At 45.4% G+C, this 15,456-nt stretch overlaps 2 protein-coding genes across 2 annotated transcripts; one reads left to right on the top strand and one right to left on the bottom strand.

Annotated features, from left to right (window-relative positions):
• The first annotated feature begins 976 nt into the window (after positions 1-976).
• On the top strand, positions 977-4,048 carry LOC134882221 (uncharacterized protein K02A2.6-like). The gene has a single exon (XM_063909831.1). It carries the CDS (start codon positions 977-979, stop codon positions 4,046-4,048), a length of 3,072 nt encoding a protein of 1,023 aa, XP_063765901.1.
• A 5,366-nt stretch (positions 4,049-9,414) lies between these two features.
• On the bottom strand, positions 9,415-11,303 carry LOC134882220 (zinc finger MYM-type protein 1-like). The gene is made up of 2 exons (XM_063909830.1): positions 10,074-11,303; positions 9,415-10,039 (listed from the first exon to the last, which is right to left on the bottom strand). Exons 1-2 carry the CDS (start codon positions 11,301-11,303, stop codon positions 9,440-9,442), a joined length of 1,830 nt encoding a protein of 609 aa, XP_063765900.1. The 3' UTR covers positions 9,415-9,439.
• Positions 11,304-15,456: the final 4,153 nt, after the last annotated feature.

Raw genomic sequence — 15,456 nt, 5'->3', positions numbered from 1 at the left:
GAACTAGCCAGCACGCTAGCCTGACGGAAGACGGCAGCACAGCTACCTGCGATCGCGCCAAAAGACGGCTAGTGCTAGCTGACAGCAATGGAAGGGCTAAAACCTCCGGGAAATTTGGATTTGGACTCCAGCAATTTGGCGAAGACATGGAAAAGTTGGAAAGAGGAGTTCACACTGTATGCAGACCTTACCATTCCAGATGCCGACGAGACCATGAAAGTCAAGCTATTCAATTACCTCGTCGGAGAAAAAGGCAGAGAACTTAAGACAACTTTGCCAACCAGTGCTAGCGCTTCAGCAAAGACCACATTGACTTCAGTGATCAAGCAGTTTGAGGAATACTGCAACCCCAAGGTAAACGAGACTGTGGAAAGATACAGATTCTTCGTGAGAAACCAAGGATTAGATGAAAACGTAGACAGCTATGTAACAGCCTTGAGAGTGCTTGCTAGTACTTGCAGTTTTGGGGACATTAGAGATTCATTGATAAGAGATCGACTTGTGTGTGGCACAAATAGCTCAGCACTGAGGGAGAGATTACTTAGGGAAGATAATCTGACTCTTGATAAATGCCTGCACATATGTAGAGCTTCAGAGCTGTCAAGGGAGAATAGCAAAACCCTTCAAGGACGGACAGTGGAGGAAGTACATGCACTGAAACAAGCAGAAGAAAGACAAAAAGACAATGAGATACTGTGCAAGTTTTGTGGAAGAACACACGAGAAGAATAAGAAAAAATGCCCAGCTTTCGGAAAAAAGTGTAAAAAGTGTGGAAAGGAAAACCATTTTGCAGTTTCAGTGCAGATCTAGACAAGAGAGCAGTTGGAAAACTAAGAAAGTGCATACAGTTACAGAGCAGACCAGTGACAGTGACTCTTATGAGGATGTCAACTGTATAACTGAAGTAAATGGAGAGGTTGAACATGTAAACCAGGTTAAAGACAGCCACAGTCAGAGCCAGCAGCTCTTTGCGAGAATGAAGATGGGTGAAAAGTTAGTTAACTTCCAGATAGACTGTGGGGCCACCTGTAATATCATCCCCATTGATCTACTAAACCCAGACACAAAGTTAGAGCACACTGAGAAAGTCTTAGTGATGTATAACAAGACCAAGTTGACTCCTCTGGGTACATGTAAGGTTAAGGTCAGAAACCCCAGAAATAACAAGCTGTACAGACTGGAGTTTCAAGTGGTTGACCAGAGTAGCAGAATCCCTCTACTGGGCAGAAAAGCCAGCGAGGCAATGAAGTTGATAAAGATACAGTACGAGAACATTCTGGCTATAGACAGCATAGTGACGAAAGAGCTGAGCCCAGTGACGAAGGCAGCAGGTGGCAAACACATGACCATGGACAAAATCAAAGAGGAGTTTGAGGATGTTTTCACCGGAGTTGGCTGCATGGAAGGTGAATATAGAATAGAGATAAATGACAGAGTACCGCCAGTGAAACTGCCAAAGCGAAGAGTGCCCGTGGCTATGATGACACCTCTACAAGAGGAACTCAAAGATTTAGAGAGAAGACACATAATCACACCAGTGGAACGCAGCACTGACTGGATCAGTAGCATGGTAACGGTGAGAAAACCTAATGGGAAACTGAGGATCTGTATAGACCCAAAACCTCTGAATCGAGCACTTAAAAGAAGTCACTATCCACTCCCAACTTTAGATGACATCCTGCCGGAAATGTCAAAGGCAAAAGTTTTCACAGTCTGCGATGTGAAGCAAGGCTTCTGGCACGTCAAACTAGAAGAGAAGTCGAGCTACCTTACCACATTCGCCACCCCATTCGGTCGCTTCCGTTGGTTAAGGATGCCAATGGGAATAAGTCCAGCACCAGAAGTGTTCCAAAGAAAGCTCATGCAGGCCCTGGAGGGTCTCCCAGGAATCTACATCATAGCAGATGATGTGTTGATCACAGGGGAAGGAAAAACACAAGAGGAGGCAGAAAAGGACCACGATGAGAAAGTCAGACGTTTTCTAATCAGGTGCAGAGAGCGCAACATCAAGCTGAACGCTGACAAATTCAAGCTCAGACAAAAAGAGGTACCCTACATTGGTCATCTGCTGACGGCCGAGGGACTGAGGATTGACCCAGACAAGGTACGGGCAATCAGAGAAATGCCACAGCCAACCGACGTGAAAGGGGTACAGAGACTAGTTGGGATGGTCAACTATCTTTCTAAGTTCTATAACCACCTTTCAGATGACTGTGAGATTCTGAGACAACTCACACGCAAGGAAAACATGTGGGAATGGACAGACATCCAAGAAGGGGCGTTTCAAAGACTGAAAGAAAAAATCGCTAAAGCACCAGTCCTACAGTACTACAACAAGGAAGAGGAGCTGACACTTCAATGTGATGCATCAGACACAGGACTTGGGGCCGCCCTGACACAGAAAGGTAAACCGGTAGCATTTGGTAGTAGAGCACTTACACCAACTGAAAAGGGCTATGCCCAAATAGAAAAAGAATGTTTAGCAATAGTATTTGGGATGGAAAAGTTCCATCAGTATACTTATGGCAGGGAAGTCACAGTACAAAGCGACCACAAGCCCCTTGAGAATATACACAGGAAGCCATTACTTAGTGCACCTAAGAGACTGCAGAGAATGCTACTCAGACTGCAGCAGTATGATATTAATGTAACATATGTTCCAGGCAAGGATATGCTACTAGCAGACACACTGAGTAGAGCGTACTTACCGGAGAGCACTAAGGGAGAGAGTGAGAAAGATATAGAGACTGTGAACATGGTCAGCTACCTACCCATTTCAGCAGAGAGGCTGAGCGCCATCAGGGCTGCAACGAAAGATGACATGAAGTTACAGAGTGTAGCAAATAGAATACTGTCAGGGTGGCCCAAGAGAAAAAATGACTTACCAAGTGACATCAGACACTACCACACTTTCCAAGATGAACTGAGTTTCCAGGACGGCATAGTGTTCCGAGGTGACAGAGCTGTGATACCTGACGCACTCAGGGTGGACCTCACTCACAGGATCCACTCCTCTCACCTGGGAGTAGAAGGATGTCTGAGGCGAGCGAGGGAGTGTGTTTACTGGCTTGGAATGAATGAGGAGATCAAGACCTTCATCTCCAAATGTGACATATGTAGGTCAGTGGACCCAAAGCAACAAAGAGAGACACTACACCCACATTCCATGGCCAACAGACCCTGGGCCGAGGTGGGAACAGACCTTTTCTCCTTTCACAATAAAGACTATCTGATAACAGTAGATTATTATTCAAACTTTTGGGAGGTTGATTATCTACCTGACACTAAGAGCAATACAGTGATCAGAAAACTCAAGGCCCACTTTGCACGACAAGGGATTCCTGACACTGTTATCTCGGATAACGGACCCCAGTATGCCTCTCTAGAGTTTCAGCACTTCAGCCAGAAGTGGGGCTTTGAACACAGGACATCGTCGCCAGGATACCCGCAGAGTAATGGGAAGGCGGAGTCAGCGGTAAAGACAGCCAAGCACCTGATGCTGAAGGCTGCAGCAGCAAGACAGGATCCGTATTTGGCCATGTTAGATCATCGCAACACACCGAGCCAGGGCCTCAACACAAGCCCGGCACAGAGACTCCTGAGCAGGAGGACCAGGACCCTGCTTCCCACAAAGGACACTCTGCTGAAGCCAGAGGTAACACACAACGAACAGGGACTGAAACACAACAGACAGAGACAGGAAAAGTACTACAACCGCACAGCAAAAGACATGGACGCTCTGAAAAGAGGGGACAGTGTGAGAGTACAGCCAGGTGACACACACAGGAGCTGGAGACCAGCGAGAGTGGTCCAGCAGGTGAGCCATAGATCATATGAGGTGCAGTTAGAGTCAGGAGGGGTTGTGAGACGAAATCGTCGTCACCTCAGACATAATCACACCGTGCTCACACCAACACGAAACGCACCCACACCAACAGTGACTGAGGCGGCCGTACGGCCAGATGGCCCAGTACAGAACCAAGACAAGTTCACCAGGTCAGGTCGACAAGTTGTCATGCCACACTACCTGACGGACTATGTTCAGTGATTGGAGTATGGACAATGAAAAAAAAAAAAAGAAATGAAAATGATGTTTTGAACTGATACCTTAGGAAAGAGACTAACTTTAAAAAAGAAAAAGAAAGATGTAACAATAGGATTGTTTAATTAAGTACAGTTGTACGGGGGACAGATTTCTATGTGACACCGCACTCGCGGACCAGTTCAGTAATGTACAAGGCAGAGAGTGGATGCCTGGATGTAATAAAGTTCAAGTAAGCAAGACTGCTTTAATCGTCCATTATGTATAGTCCGGTAGAGGCAGAACATAAATGAAACACGGTGCTGGGTCCGCGGCTGGCGGGTCCGGTGCTGGGTCCGCGGCCGGCGGGTCCGGTGCTGGGTCCGCTGCTGGCGGGTCCGGTGCTGGCGCCGCGGGCGCGGATGCGGATCCCGGTGCGGAGGGTGTGGAAGCCGGTGCCACTGGTTCACTTTCTGAGGAGGATCACTTGGATAGGGAGGAACAGAGTCGGCCTGACAAGCAACAGGCTTCTGTGACTGCAGAGAACCTGAGCAGTTCACAGTCTGCAGGCACTGAAGCAGCTTCCACAAGTTTTGTAGGCACAGATCCCACTGTAAACACCAATGAAGAACAGGGTATGTTAAATAGTCAGGCATCCTGTGAAGGAGAGGACATGGAGTATGACTCTGAGTCAGATACAGTATCCATAGGTGAAACTTCGATCAGGAACACAGATCTCTATTCTTTAGAGGAAATAAATCAATTTCTGGATGTAACATTTAAAAAGTCTGTTAGATTAAATGACTACTTCGGTGATACTGAAAAGTTTATCAGATCTGTTGGCGTTCTGCAAAGACTGGTCGGTTTTGACCTCTTGGATGAGAAGAAACGTTTTCGCCTCAAAAAGCATATCACAACTTTGAGGAAAGCAAAAAAAGGCAAAACTGCTAAAAAGATTAAAAAGTCAAATGATCATGTATCACACGGTGGTTTTCTCTTTTCAATTGTTTTCTGTTTTGTTCATCTTATCCGTTTCTTTTTCTCTGACCTCTATGGGGAGCCTCAAGATAGGATCTTTGAACATCAATGGTGGGAGAGACAGACAAAAAAGGGCATTAATTTCTGAAGTCGCTACTCAAAAAAGGGTTGATGTGTTGTTTTTGCAAGAGACACATACTAATCCAGCAGACGAGACAGATTGGGGTTTATGGTGGGATGGTTCGTGCACCTTTAGCCATGGCACCAACCTTAGTGCAGGGGTAGCTGTTCTGCTTAGGAAAAATGTCGATGTAACTGTACTATCATCTACTGAAGTGGTGAAGGGCAGGCTGTTGATTGTAAGGGCAGAAATAGAGGGCTCTGTGGTCTGCTTTGTAAACATATATGCTCCAAATCAAGGCACAGATAGAGTGGTTTTTTTCACCCTGCTAAAAAACGAGGTAAGAAAGTACCATCAGGATCAATTTATCATTGGTGGGGATTTCAACTGCACGCTAGACTTCACTGTAGACAGGACAAGTGAAGAACCTCACCCACAGTCATCTCAGAGCCTTCACAGCATCATCACACACCTGGATCTGTTAGACACATGGAGGGTCAAACATCCACTAACCAGACAATACACATGGGTGAGGGTCGGCAATGGCAGGGTGAGTGCAGCTAGACTGGATAGGATTTACATCTCCAAAAGTCTCAGCTCCAGATTAGTCCACAGCAATATAAGTCCAGTTGGTTTCACTGATCACCACTTTGTCAGTATAGATTTGATCCTTTCACCAGGCGAAAGGGTTAAGTCCTACTGGTCTTTTAACAACAGACTTCTGCAGGACCGTACTTTCTGTCAAAGTTTTGAGCGTTTTTGGCAGCAGTGGAAAACCAGGAAAGCGGATTTTGTTTCTTTGAAGCTGTGGTGGGAAGTTGGGAAGGCCCAAATTCACGTTTTTTGCCAGCAGTATACCTCCCACTCGACTGCTAATATAAAGGCAGCAGTTCAGGAGCTTGAAATAAGTATTAGGAACATTGAAGAGGGGTTACATAGACATTCGGATCCCACCACGGGTCATCTGCTGCAGGAGAAGAGATTGGAGTTGAGCTTATTCCTGCAGGAGAGAGTAAAGGGAGCTCTTGTTAGGTCTCGTTTCCTCCAGCTAAAGGACATGGATGGCCCAAGCTCTTTCTTTTTTAATCTGGAGAGATCGGTGGCACAGAGGAAACAGATGACCTGCCTTAAGCTTCCTGGAGGCAGAGTGACCACCAGTCCGGGGGAGATGAGGACCCATGCAGTGAGTTTCTACGCTGACCTCTTTGGGGCAGAACAGTGCGGCATGGAGTGCCGCGAGGAGCTCCTGGAGGGGCTTCCTCAGCTCATCCCGGGTGAGAAAGCTGCTCTGGACTCTGAGCTGACCCTGGAGGAGTTGACAGTCGCTGTTAATCAGATGGCATCAGGACGGGCACCGGGAATTGATGGTCTCTCCACTGACTTTTACCAGCGGTTCTGGAATACTCTTGGACCTGATTTGCACAGTGTTTTATTGGAGTGTTTTAGAACAGGATCTCTTCCTGTCTCCTGTCAGCGAGCTGTGCTTTCCCTGCTTCCCAAGAAAGGAGACCTGGCCTTACTTAAAAACTGGAGGCCGGTTGCTCTCCTCTGCACGGACTATAATGTGCTTTCCAGAGCCTTATCGAACAGACTCAAGGACATCCTGGGAATACTTGTACAGACAGACCAAAGCTATTGTGTTCCTGACAGGAAAATTATGGACAACATTTTCCTAATTCGTGATGTTATTGATGTGTGCAGATCCCAGAATGTGAATTTTGGTATTGTTGCTTTGGACCAGGAGAAAGCCTTTGATAGGGTGGATCACTGTTATTTATTTTCTGCACTCAGGGCTTTTGGCATTGGTGATGGTTTTCTGGCCTGGATTGGTTTATTGTATAATGGTGCTCAATGTATGGTGAAAATGGGGGCAGGGCTGAGTCGGCCAATCCCTGTGCAGCAAGGGATAAGACAGGGTTGTCCTCTCTCCGGTCAACTATATACCCTAGCTATTGAGCCCTTGCTGTGCATGTTGAGAGGTCGGCTCAGTGGTCTCTCACTGCCTGGGTCCTCTGATCTTGATCGTCCACTTACCGTTTCTGCTTACGCAGATGATGTTAATATTTTTGTCTCCAGCCAGGGGGATATTAAATGTTTGCAGGATACCCTGTCCCTGTACGAAAAGGCCTCATCTGCTCGGGTGAACTGGGCAAAGAGTGAGGCTTTGTTGGTGGGACAGTGGAGAGATCAGACAGTGCCCAGTCTGCCTGGAGGTCTTGAGTGGGGGAAGGAGGGCCTGAAGGTGTTGGGAGTATTTTTGGGCACTGAGGGGTTTCAGAACAAGAACTGGGAGGGAGTTAAGGAGAAAGTGTGCGCTCGGTTGTCTAAATGGAAATGGTTGCTACCCCAGTTGTCATATAGGGGAAGAGTTTTGGTTGCAAATAACTTGGTCGCCTCGACTCTTTGGCATAGACTTATTGCTCTGACACCACCGAGAGGCCTGATGGAGGACATTCAGCGAGTCATCCTGGACTTCTTCTGGTCTGGCCGGCACTGGATCCGAGCAGCAGCCCTCTACCTGCCTGTGGCTGAAGGGGGGCAGGGACTCATCAATATCCAGGCAAAAATAGCCTCTTTTAGACTCCAGACTGCACAAAGACTGCTGTACAATTGTGGCCCAAGCTGGTTTGATACAGCTCGTTTGCTGCTGAAGAGAGCCGGGCGATTGGGCTACGAAAAACAGCTTTTCCTTTTAAAACCTGAGGATGTGGACTTAACTGGACTGACACCTTTTTATAGTTCGGTATTACAGGCATGGCAGATTTTTAAGGCCACACGTACCAAAAATGAGACTCCGGGCATGTGGCTGTTTGAGGAACCTTTGTTTTTTAATACTCTTATACAGACTCAAACACTGCAGTCTGCCAGCCTGCGAGCCTATTTTAGAGAGGCTGGCTGCACCAAACTGGGCCATCTGATGAAGATGACGGCAACATCGGTGGATATCTTGAGACAGAGAAGCAACATCACCTCCATCAGGGTCATCAACAGAGTGGTGGAGGAAGTCTGTGCTGCCCTGCCACAACCCCTGAGGGTTTTTGCACAAGACCACAATGTGTGTGACCAGTGGACCGAAGGGGAGGAGTATAGTTTCCCCTCTCTGTCTGTCACCCCAGTTGTGGGGGAGTGGCAGGAGGGAGGTGGTCAGCTGCTGTCGCTCACAACCCCGCACCTGGAGAAGTTACAGGACGCAGGGAAGAAGGCAATATATCAGATCTGCTGCAAGGTTCTGAGCCTGCGCTCTTTGGCAGGGATGAAGGAGTCGAGGTGGACTGGTTTTTTTGGTCCAGATGTTTCCCCGAAGGGCAGCTGGCGGTCTCTGTACAAGCTGCCCGTTGAAAAACGGACAGCAGACCTCCAGTGGAGGATTGTACATGGAGCAATAGCTACGAACAGATACAGAGCGCACCTGGATCCAGAGTTGGGGGAGGAGTGCATCTTCTGTTCTCAGAACGAGACCCTTGAACACTTATTTATTCAGTGTCCTCGTTTGTCTGCTCTGTTTGAGCTGTTAGAAAGGTGGTTTCGGGGTCTAGGGGAGATTTTTGCTTTTGATTTGTTTATTTTTGGCCCGAAGTACTGTGCAAAAAAGAAGGATGTACACTCATTGGTGAACTTTGTATCTGGCGTTGCTAAGTTGGCCATCTGGCTGACTCGCAGGAACCAGGCCCAGAGTGTTGGCAGTGTGGAGCCAGTGCTGGTCCTGAAGGGTCTGCTGAAGGCCAGACTGAGGGTGGAACATGCGTATTATCGGATGATGGACAATGTGCATGGTTTCGGTCATGTATGGGCTGTTGGGGGGGTTTTGTGCTCTGTGGGGGGGGGACGGAGAGCTCAATGTACGTTTCTGATTGGAGAAACACGTTCTGTGTCTGGTTGACAGGTTTGCTTGTATTTTATTTTTTTGTTTTTGTGTGGTTTTTGTTGCTCTTGAATGAAGATGTGATGGTGAGCTGTTGTCTCTTTTGCTATGGTGCAATAAAGGGACTTTAAAAACCAAAACCTTCACTCTCCACTTCTGTCTTCTTCTCTCAACTCCTCTGTTCTCCTCTCCTTCACTCTCTACTGCTGTCTTCCTCTCTTCTTCTCTCCTCCTCCTCTGTTCTCCTCTCCTTCACTCTCCACTGCTGTCTTCCTCTCTTCTGCTCTCAACTCCTCTCTCCTCCTCATCTGGACCCCACTGAAACTGCTTAAACAACCACACAGACAGACACACAGGCTAAATACTACACTTACAGTTGACATAATATGAGGCAAACAATAAGTACCGGTAGCATAATTAAAATCTGTCAAAAAAGAATTGTGTACTCACTGGTCACTCACAACAGAACGATCCGCCTGTTGTTGTGATTGGCTGCAAAGCGGTTAATCACTGCCTCGACATCAAGTGCTTTGGCCCTGCTTGAACTAATTGCCAGGACACCCAGATTGCTGGTACGAGCATCTCCGCTTTTGTTCCTCAGGTAGGTTTTCAAACGCCTTAAGCAGGAGAAGCTCCTCTCACATGAAGCTGATGTGACAGGCAGTGTCATAGAGATACAGACAAGCTTGAACAGGTCAACGAATGCATCCTTGTATGGCCTCAAAAGCACCAGCACATCATGGGTGGTGCTGACAACGTCCCCCCTTTGGTTTTTCCTCTCAATCAGTCTTTTTAACTGGTGAAGTTCTGCTGAGAGGTTTTCAATCAATACGCCATAATGTTCAGCCATGGGCAAAAGAGTATCTTTGTCCAAGAATGTCTCGTGTTTTGGGTTAAGAGCTGTTGCTCCTTTTAGAACGTGACAGCTGTCAGAGGAAAACCGCCTGTCCAATTCACTGATTAATCGATTGATTACAGGGAAATAGCAGTGGTTCTGATAGTCTTCTGAGGTTTCCAGCGGCTCTTTTGATCCTGTTTGGCTGTTCACCACAAAGTCCTGCAGGTGGTGGGGCTGTTTTTTTTCTCCTTACCTGTGGGCGCTGCATGTCAATGCCAACTGTCTCACACATATCACTAGCACACTCCCAGATTTCAGTCCATGTTTCAGCATTGCGTTTGTCATTGAGGGTATCAACAACTGCAAAGACCAGATCAATGGCAGATGCCAGCTCCAAATCTTTGGTCTGTAGATGATCAGATAAGTTCTTTGTGAGCTTGAATATGCTCTCCAGCATACAGATGTGCACAACAAATTGTGCATCAATCAGTCCAATCAGTGATCTTGCTTCAGTAGCTCTATGAGCATTCGTCTGGTTGCTCACATCCACAAGAGTTGCTAAGAGAGCAGGGAGAGTTCTTTTTATTGCCCACAGTGTAGAATATTGGCAGGCCCACCTGGTATCTGATAGTCTTTTCAATTCCACTGTGCGTTTGGTGGGCTCAAGTTCTTGTTGCTTCTCCATGAACACCTTGTGAGTCACTGTCCCAGAAAAGAAGTTGTACAACATCTTGACCGTTGCAAAGCATTCTGCAACTGGTTTCACATTATGTACACAGTCAACTAAAACCAAGTTTAATCTGTGTGCATAGCAATGGATGTAAAGCGCATGTGGCACTTCTTGGCGAAACCTTTCCTGGACACCATTGTTGCACCCGGACATGACAGAGGCCCCATCATAGCACTGTGCAATGCATGCATGTTTGTCTATGCTACACTTAGCCAGTGTTTGTTTAACTGATTTGTGTAAAGACTCTGCATCCAGGCCCTCTGCAGAAATAAAGTCCAGAAACTCTTCATGAATCATATCATTGTTTAGATATCGCAGAGCAACAGATATCTGCTCTTTTTTGCTCACATCCTTTGTTTCATCCACCATTAAAGCAAAATGCTCTCCCAGCTTAACCTCGTTGCTCACTTGTTCCCTCACCATGCTGGCCATAACATCAATCAGCTCATCCTGGATATCATGATGCATATATTTGGCATTCCCAGGTCCACTGGACAATTTCTTTGAGACAATGGTGTCAAACTTTCCCAGCAGATTTAACAGTTCAATAAAATTACCTCTGTTTGTGGACTGCTGATCTTCCCTGTGCCCTCTCTGTGCAATTGTTTGACAAGCAGTAAACCGCAGTGATTCTATGACTGCTCTCATGTACTGCCTGTTTTCTTGTACTGTTTTCTCATGTCCAGCATCAAGCTTAGTCATAATCCTTGAACCATTTTTCATCCTTGCCTTAAACTCACACCAGCCTTCCATTGCTAGTTTATGAGAAACACTTGCATGGTGTTTTGTTAGTTTCTCACCTCCTTTCCTCCAGTTTCTGAAGCCAGCGTGGGTGAAGCTCTTTTCTGAGTGACCAGATGTCCGAGCATGGTGGGGAAAATGCCGACAGGCAAAACAGAAAGCAGCATCAACTGACACCGAGTATTCCAGCCACGCGTATTGTTTAAACCAAGACTGGCAAAAACTTCTTAAAGTTAGCTGGGAGCAAAATGCCCGACACGGGTAGGACTTCAGCTGAGGCTGCCTCGGTCCCTCTGCTGGGTCTTGGCTTAAATCCACAGGGCCAGGTTTCCCGCCACCCAAGATCGGAGCTACCGCTGTCGGTGAAGCTCTCCCTTCACTCCCCGAATCTTGCCCGACATTTTCAGGGATGTTATCGGCCTCCGAGTCTGATGCCGCCGCCTCCGCGACACTCTAATATATAACATGAAAGTAAAGGACATCATTTGTGAACTGTTAGAACAAAAAAACTGCGACTCTGTCTAGCATTTCATCCCATTTTAACAAATTATTGACAAGGCACTTGTATAACCTTACCTCTCCTCTGGGAGCGCGACTGACAGGAATGGCGCAAACTCACTAGGAAGTGAGGTCACGTAATTTCTAAATAAAAGCTCATCCAAGACAAATGAATACAAAAACAGGTGAAAACAACAAAACATGAACAGAAAAGGATTATTGGTGAAATATATACCTGATACATCAGTACACCAGTTACAAGTACAGTAGATGGCATTTAATACGCAAGACAGAAGACATGTTTAGTTGAAAAAGTGAAAATTAAGTGGATTTATTTAACCAGTGTGTTGAGATTCATAGGTTAAAGTGAGCTGCAACCTTGACTGTCCCTCTGCAATCTGGTGACAGAGCCCCGACCCTCCTGAGCAATGCGAAAGACCATCCCCCACATCGACTTCCTCACTATTCAACAGAGATGGAAGGCAAAAGCAGGGCTTTGTCTAGAACTGCATCCGTCTGCATCTCCACCTGGGTCAGCTACAAACACGCATCATGCTGACTGACAGAGATCTACTCATCACCAGTCCCCCTGATAAGAGCACAGAGGTCCAGAGCAACAAGGGTTGATTCAGAGCACAGATTCTGATGGACAATGAGACACATGAAAACGGGATTCCGCCCCCCCCCCATGAAAGACATCCAGAGACGGTGACCTAGCAGACTAATGCTGAAATGAAAAGCAGTACAAGGACAGAAGCTTGATGTGGAATGCAGGTCCAAAAAGTCAAGGACTGTCAATAACCAGATCAGGTCAATAGGCAGAATGTGCGGAGGACGGGGGTCATCAAGCCAGAGAGCAGAGGTGGCAGGAAGGGAAGCTCGAATGGGTGAGTTTGTGCAAACACATTCACTCTCACACACACACACACACACACACAAGTGGAACAAATTTAAAGAATTTAAATTGGCTTTTTAAATTTAAGATCAAATTATTATTACATAAGACTTTATAGATTGGTAAATGATAATAGTGATATAGGTTGGCAATGTAAATCTTATATCCCAGGCTCCTCCAACTACTCGATATACATGGTGCAAGATGAATAAAATAGTGGGGGAAAAAAAAAAAAAAAAGGTAAGGCTCAACTACAGACTGCTGGAGATAATGAGTATAAGGAGGTTGATAAACACAACAATAGTTTCATAGAAGTAAGTTCCTTGGAAAAATGTGACAACATTGTTGGAATTCTGAATTTATGTTCCCAGCTCTAACTTCTAAACACTAACAGGTAGAAGCAGTTTTGTCTGGTGCTTAAGGAGGGATTTCTGCACACGATTCAGGCAGAGATTGACATGGGGTTGGTGAATGGAGTTTGGCACAAGAGAAAGCTGATACATCTAAAGAGGTTATGTGATTGGCAGGAAGGGAAGCCTTGGGTAATTGATTCTGATCCAGAAGTATTTTTCATCCACACCTTTTCAGGAACAACAGCCAGGAAATTAATTCATTCCGGCTCCATCATGGTTTTACTTGGTCTTATTCTATCTACACAGTCGGTGTTTCCTTCTCCAGAAATGAGAGTAGTTGTTAACTATTACATTTTGACTTTAAATAGGGATTTTAAAATTTGTAATTATGGCACAAGCCAATAACATTTTGAAGTTACAATAGACCATAAGGGCTTTTCAATGACAGGAACAAATGTTGCATAACTAGATGGGGGTTGGAAATGATGAGCATAACATTCATAATTTACTTATTTAGTGTTTTGAAACAGATAACAAACATATGGTTGTTTCAACGATCCAGAGGATGGTTTGAATAAGTGGTCGAAGTATGTTGATTATGTAACTGGTTGGGATAAAAAGAAGAGAAAGCTTGCAGTTACAAAGTTGAGTAAAATAAAGTGTTATCTCCTGAAAACATGAAATAAGAGAAAAGTGTAAATGACAGAGTGTGTGTTTGGTACTGTGAAAGCATGAAATGGTATTAGATGATCTAATCAAAATTGCAGGGCTATAACTCATGTAAATTTGACCGGTGAACTAATTCAACACTACATAAACATTTGGATGAAAGTCATTATGTAAACAAGCTTTAGAGCGTTTAAAGAATTATGCATAAAATTACACAATTCTTAATGTTAACTTTTCAGTAAATAGCTCCACGACACATTTGACCTAAGGGGGATATGGTCCAGTTTTGGACCTAAGACAGATTGAGGTGGATGATTATGTCAGAGAATATCATTTCAGTTTTGTCTACACAGGTTCAAAAATCTGAGGAGAGACCATGTGAGACACCAGAAGAGGCTCCTGTTCGAACAGGTGATTGGGTGAGGGTCAAGGTCCACAAACGAAAGTGGGCAGATCCTAGGTGGTCGGTACCGTGCGAAGTTGTTGAACGAACTTCGCACGCGCTCCGGGTTAAAGGTAAAACAGGAGCTAATTGGTACCACCTTACACATTGTGCTCCCACAACATCCCCTTCCAGAGAACTTTTGGAAGTTAGGACTGATTTTGCAGATTTAAGACAAAAGTCGCAAACACTAACTGTTGGAAATTGTTGAAAAAGAAAATTCCCTCTGGAGTTCAGAGGTTACCATAAAGTAGAAGCCACTATTTTATACTTTTCTTTTTTGTTGTTTTTATTTACAGTATTTTTGACATCTTACTTTTATTATTTCTATTACGTTGTTTTACATCTCATTGTCTAAATCCGGTTATCATCATGAATATGTGTAAAATAGGTTCACAACGATTGATTAAGCCAAAGCAAAATTGGGGTCCTCTAGGGTCTAAAGATAAATCATCACAGTTAATTATGCTCACTGGTTTCTTTTTGATTTGGTAGGGAGTATATGCGACGTGGTGAATTGTGGAAAAGGTCCGCTAGACTGGACAGGACATGATGTGTACAGTTGTATTTTCCCCTGGGGAACACCAGTTGATAACACCTGGTGCCCCCAATGGGACATAGTGTACTGGAATTCTAGGGCTGAAGGGGATGCCACTTCTCCACGTACAGGGAAACGGGACGTTTCAGACTCAGATATCCTTAGCTAAAGGGCACTATCATGGGGACAACAACCACGTAATCCTATAATAATCTCCTTTAAATACACACTCACTCATCTATTCAAAGCAAGGGGAGAAACAACTTCATTTCATCTAATATTAGGAGTTGAGGTTCCTGGAAAAGATCCTGTGGGTTCGGTTTTGGTAAAAATAGCCGAACCCCAAGCGAAGGTAGTCCCTGATCTTACCCCCGAAGAACCAGCAGATTCGAATTCTTCCCTGATTGCAGTCCCTAATACAGGAACAGCGCAGGCTTATTCACAGGATAATAATAGACTGGTGACATATTTGAGTACATCGACTGTGCAGAAGGTTATAGCGGTGGAAACAGGGTATGAAGACACTAATGCATGGTTAGATTGGGTTGTGTATTCGGTAGAACAAAGTGGGATGTCAGACTGTATGGCATGTGCTGCTGCAATCTCGGTACTGTGCCTTTCCCTCTAAATGCTTACAACGACCCAAGAGGACAATTGTGCATGTATAGACTCTATGAACAAAAATCCCCAGCAGGCTGTACTGATATTGCATTAATGTACCCCATCATAAAAGAAAACGACATTCCATCTGTTTTCACTCCCTATGAGGG

The sequence above is a fragment of the Eleginops maclovinus genome, chromosome 20 (genome assembly GCF_036324505.1).
Source record: "Eleginops maclovinus isolate JMC-PN-2008 ecotype Puerto Natales chromosome 20, JC_Emac_rtc_rv5, whole genome shotgun sequence".
NCBI lineage: Eukaryota > Metazoa > Chordata > Actinopteri > Perciformes > Eleginopidae > Eleginops > Eleginops maclovinus.
Note: the sequence above shows the minus strand (reverse complement) of the source record. Positions and strands in the feature narration are given on the sequence as shown.

What these genes read in the sequence shown, in the direction of transcription:
- LOC134882221 (XM_063909831.1), top strand. Translation starts at nt 977, where the DNA reads ATGAAGATGGGTGAAAAGTTAGTTAACTTCCAGATAGACTGTGGGGCC.
- LOC134882220 (XM_063909830.1), bottom strand. Translation starts at nt 11,303, where the DNA reads ATGGAAGGCTGGTGTGAGTTTAAGGCAAGGATGAAAAATGGTTCAAGG. An exon ending in TTGACATGCAGCGCCCACAG is followed by an intron (nt 10,040 to 10,073) that starts GTAAGGAGAAAA and finishes CACCACCTGCAG; the next exon opens with GACTTTGTGGTGAACAGCCA.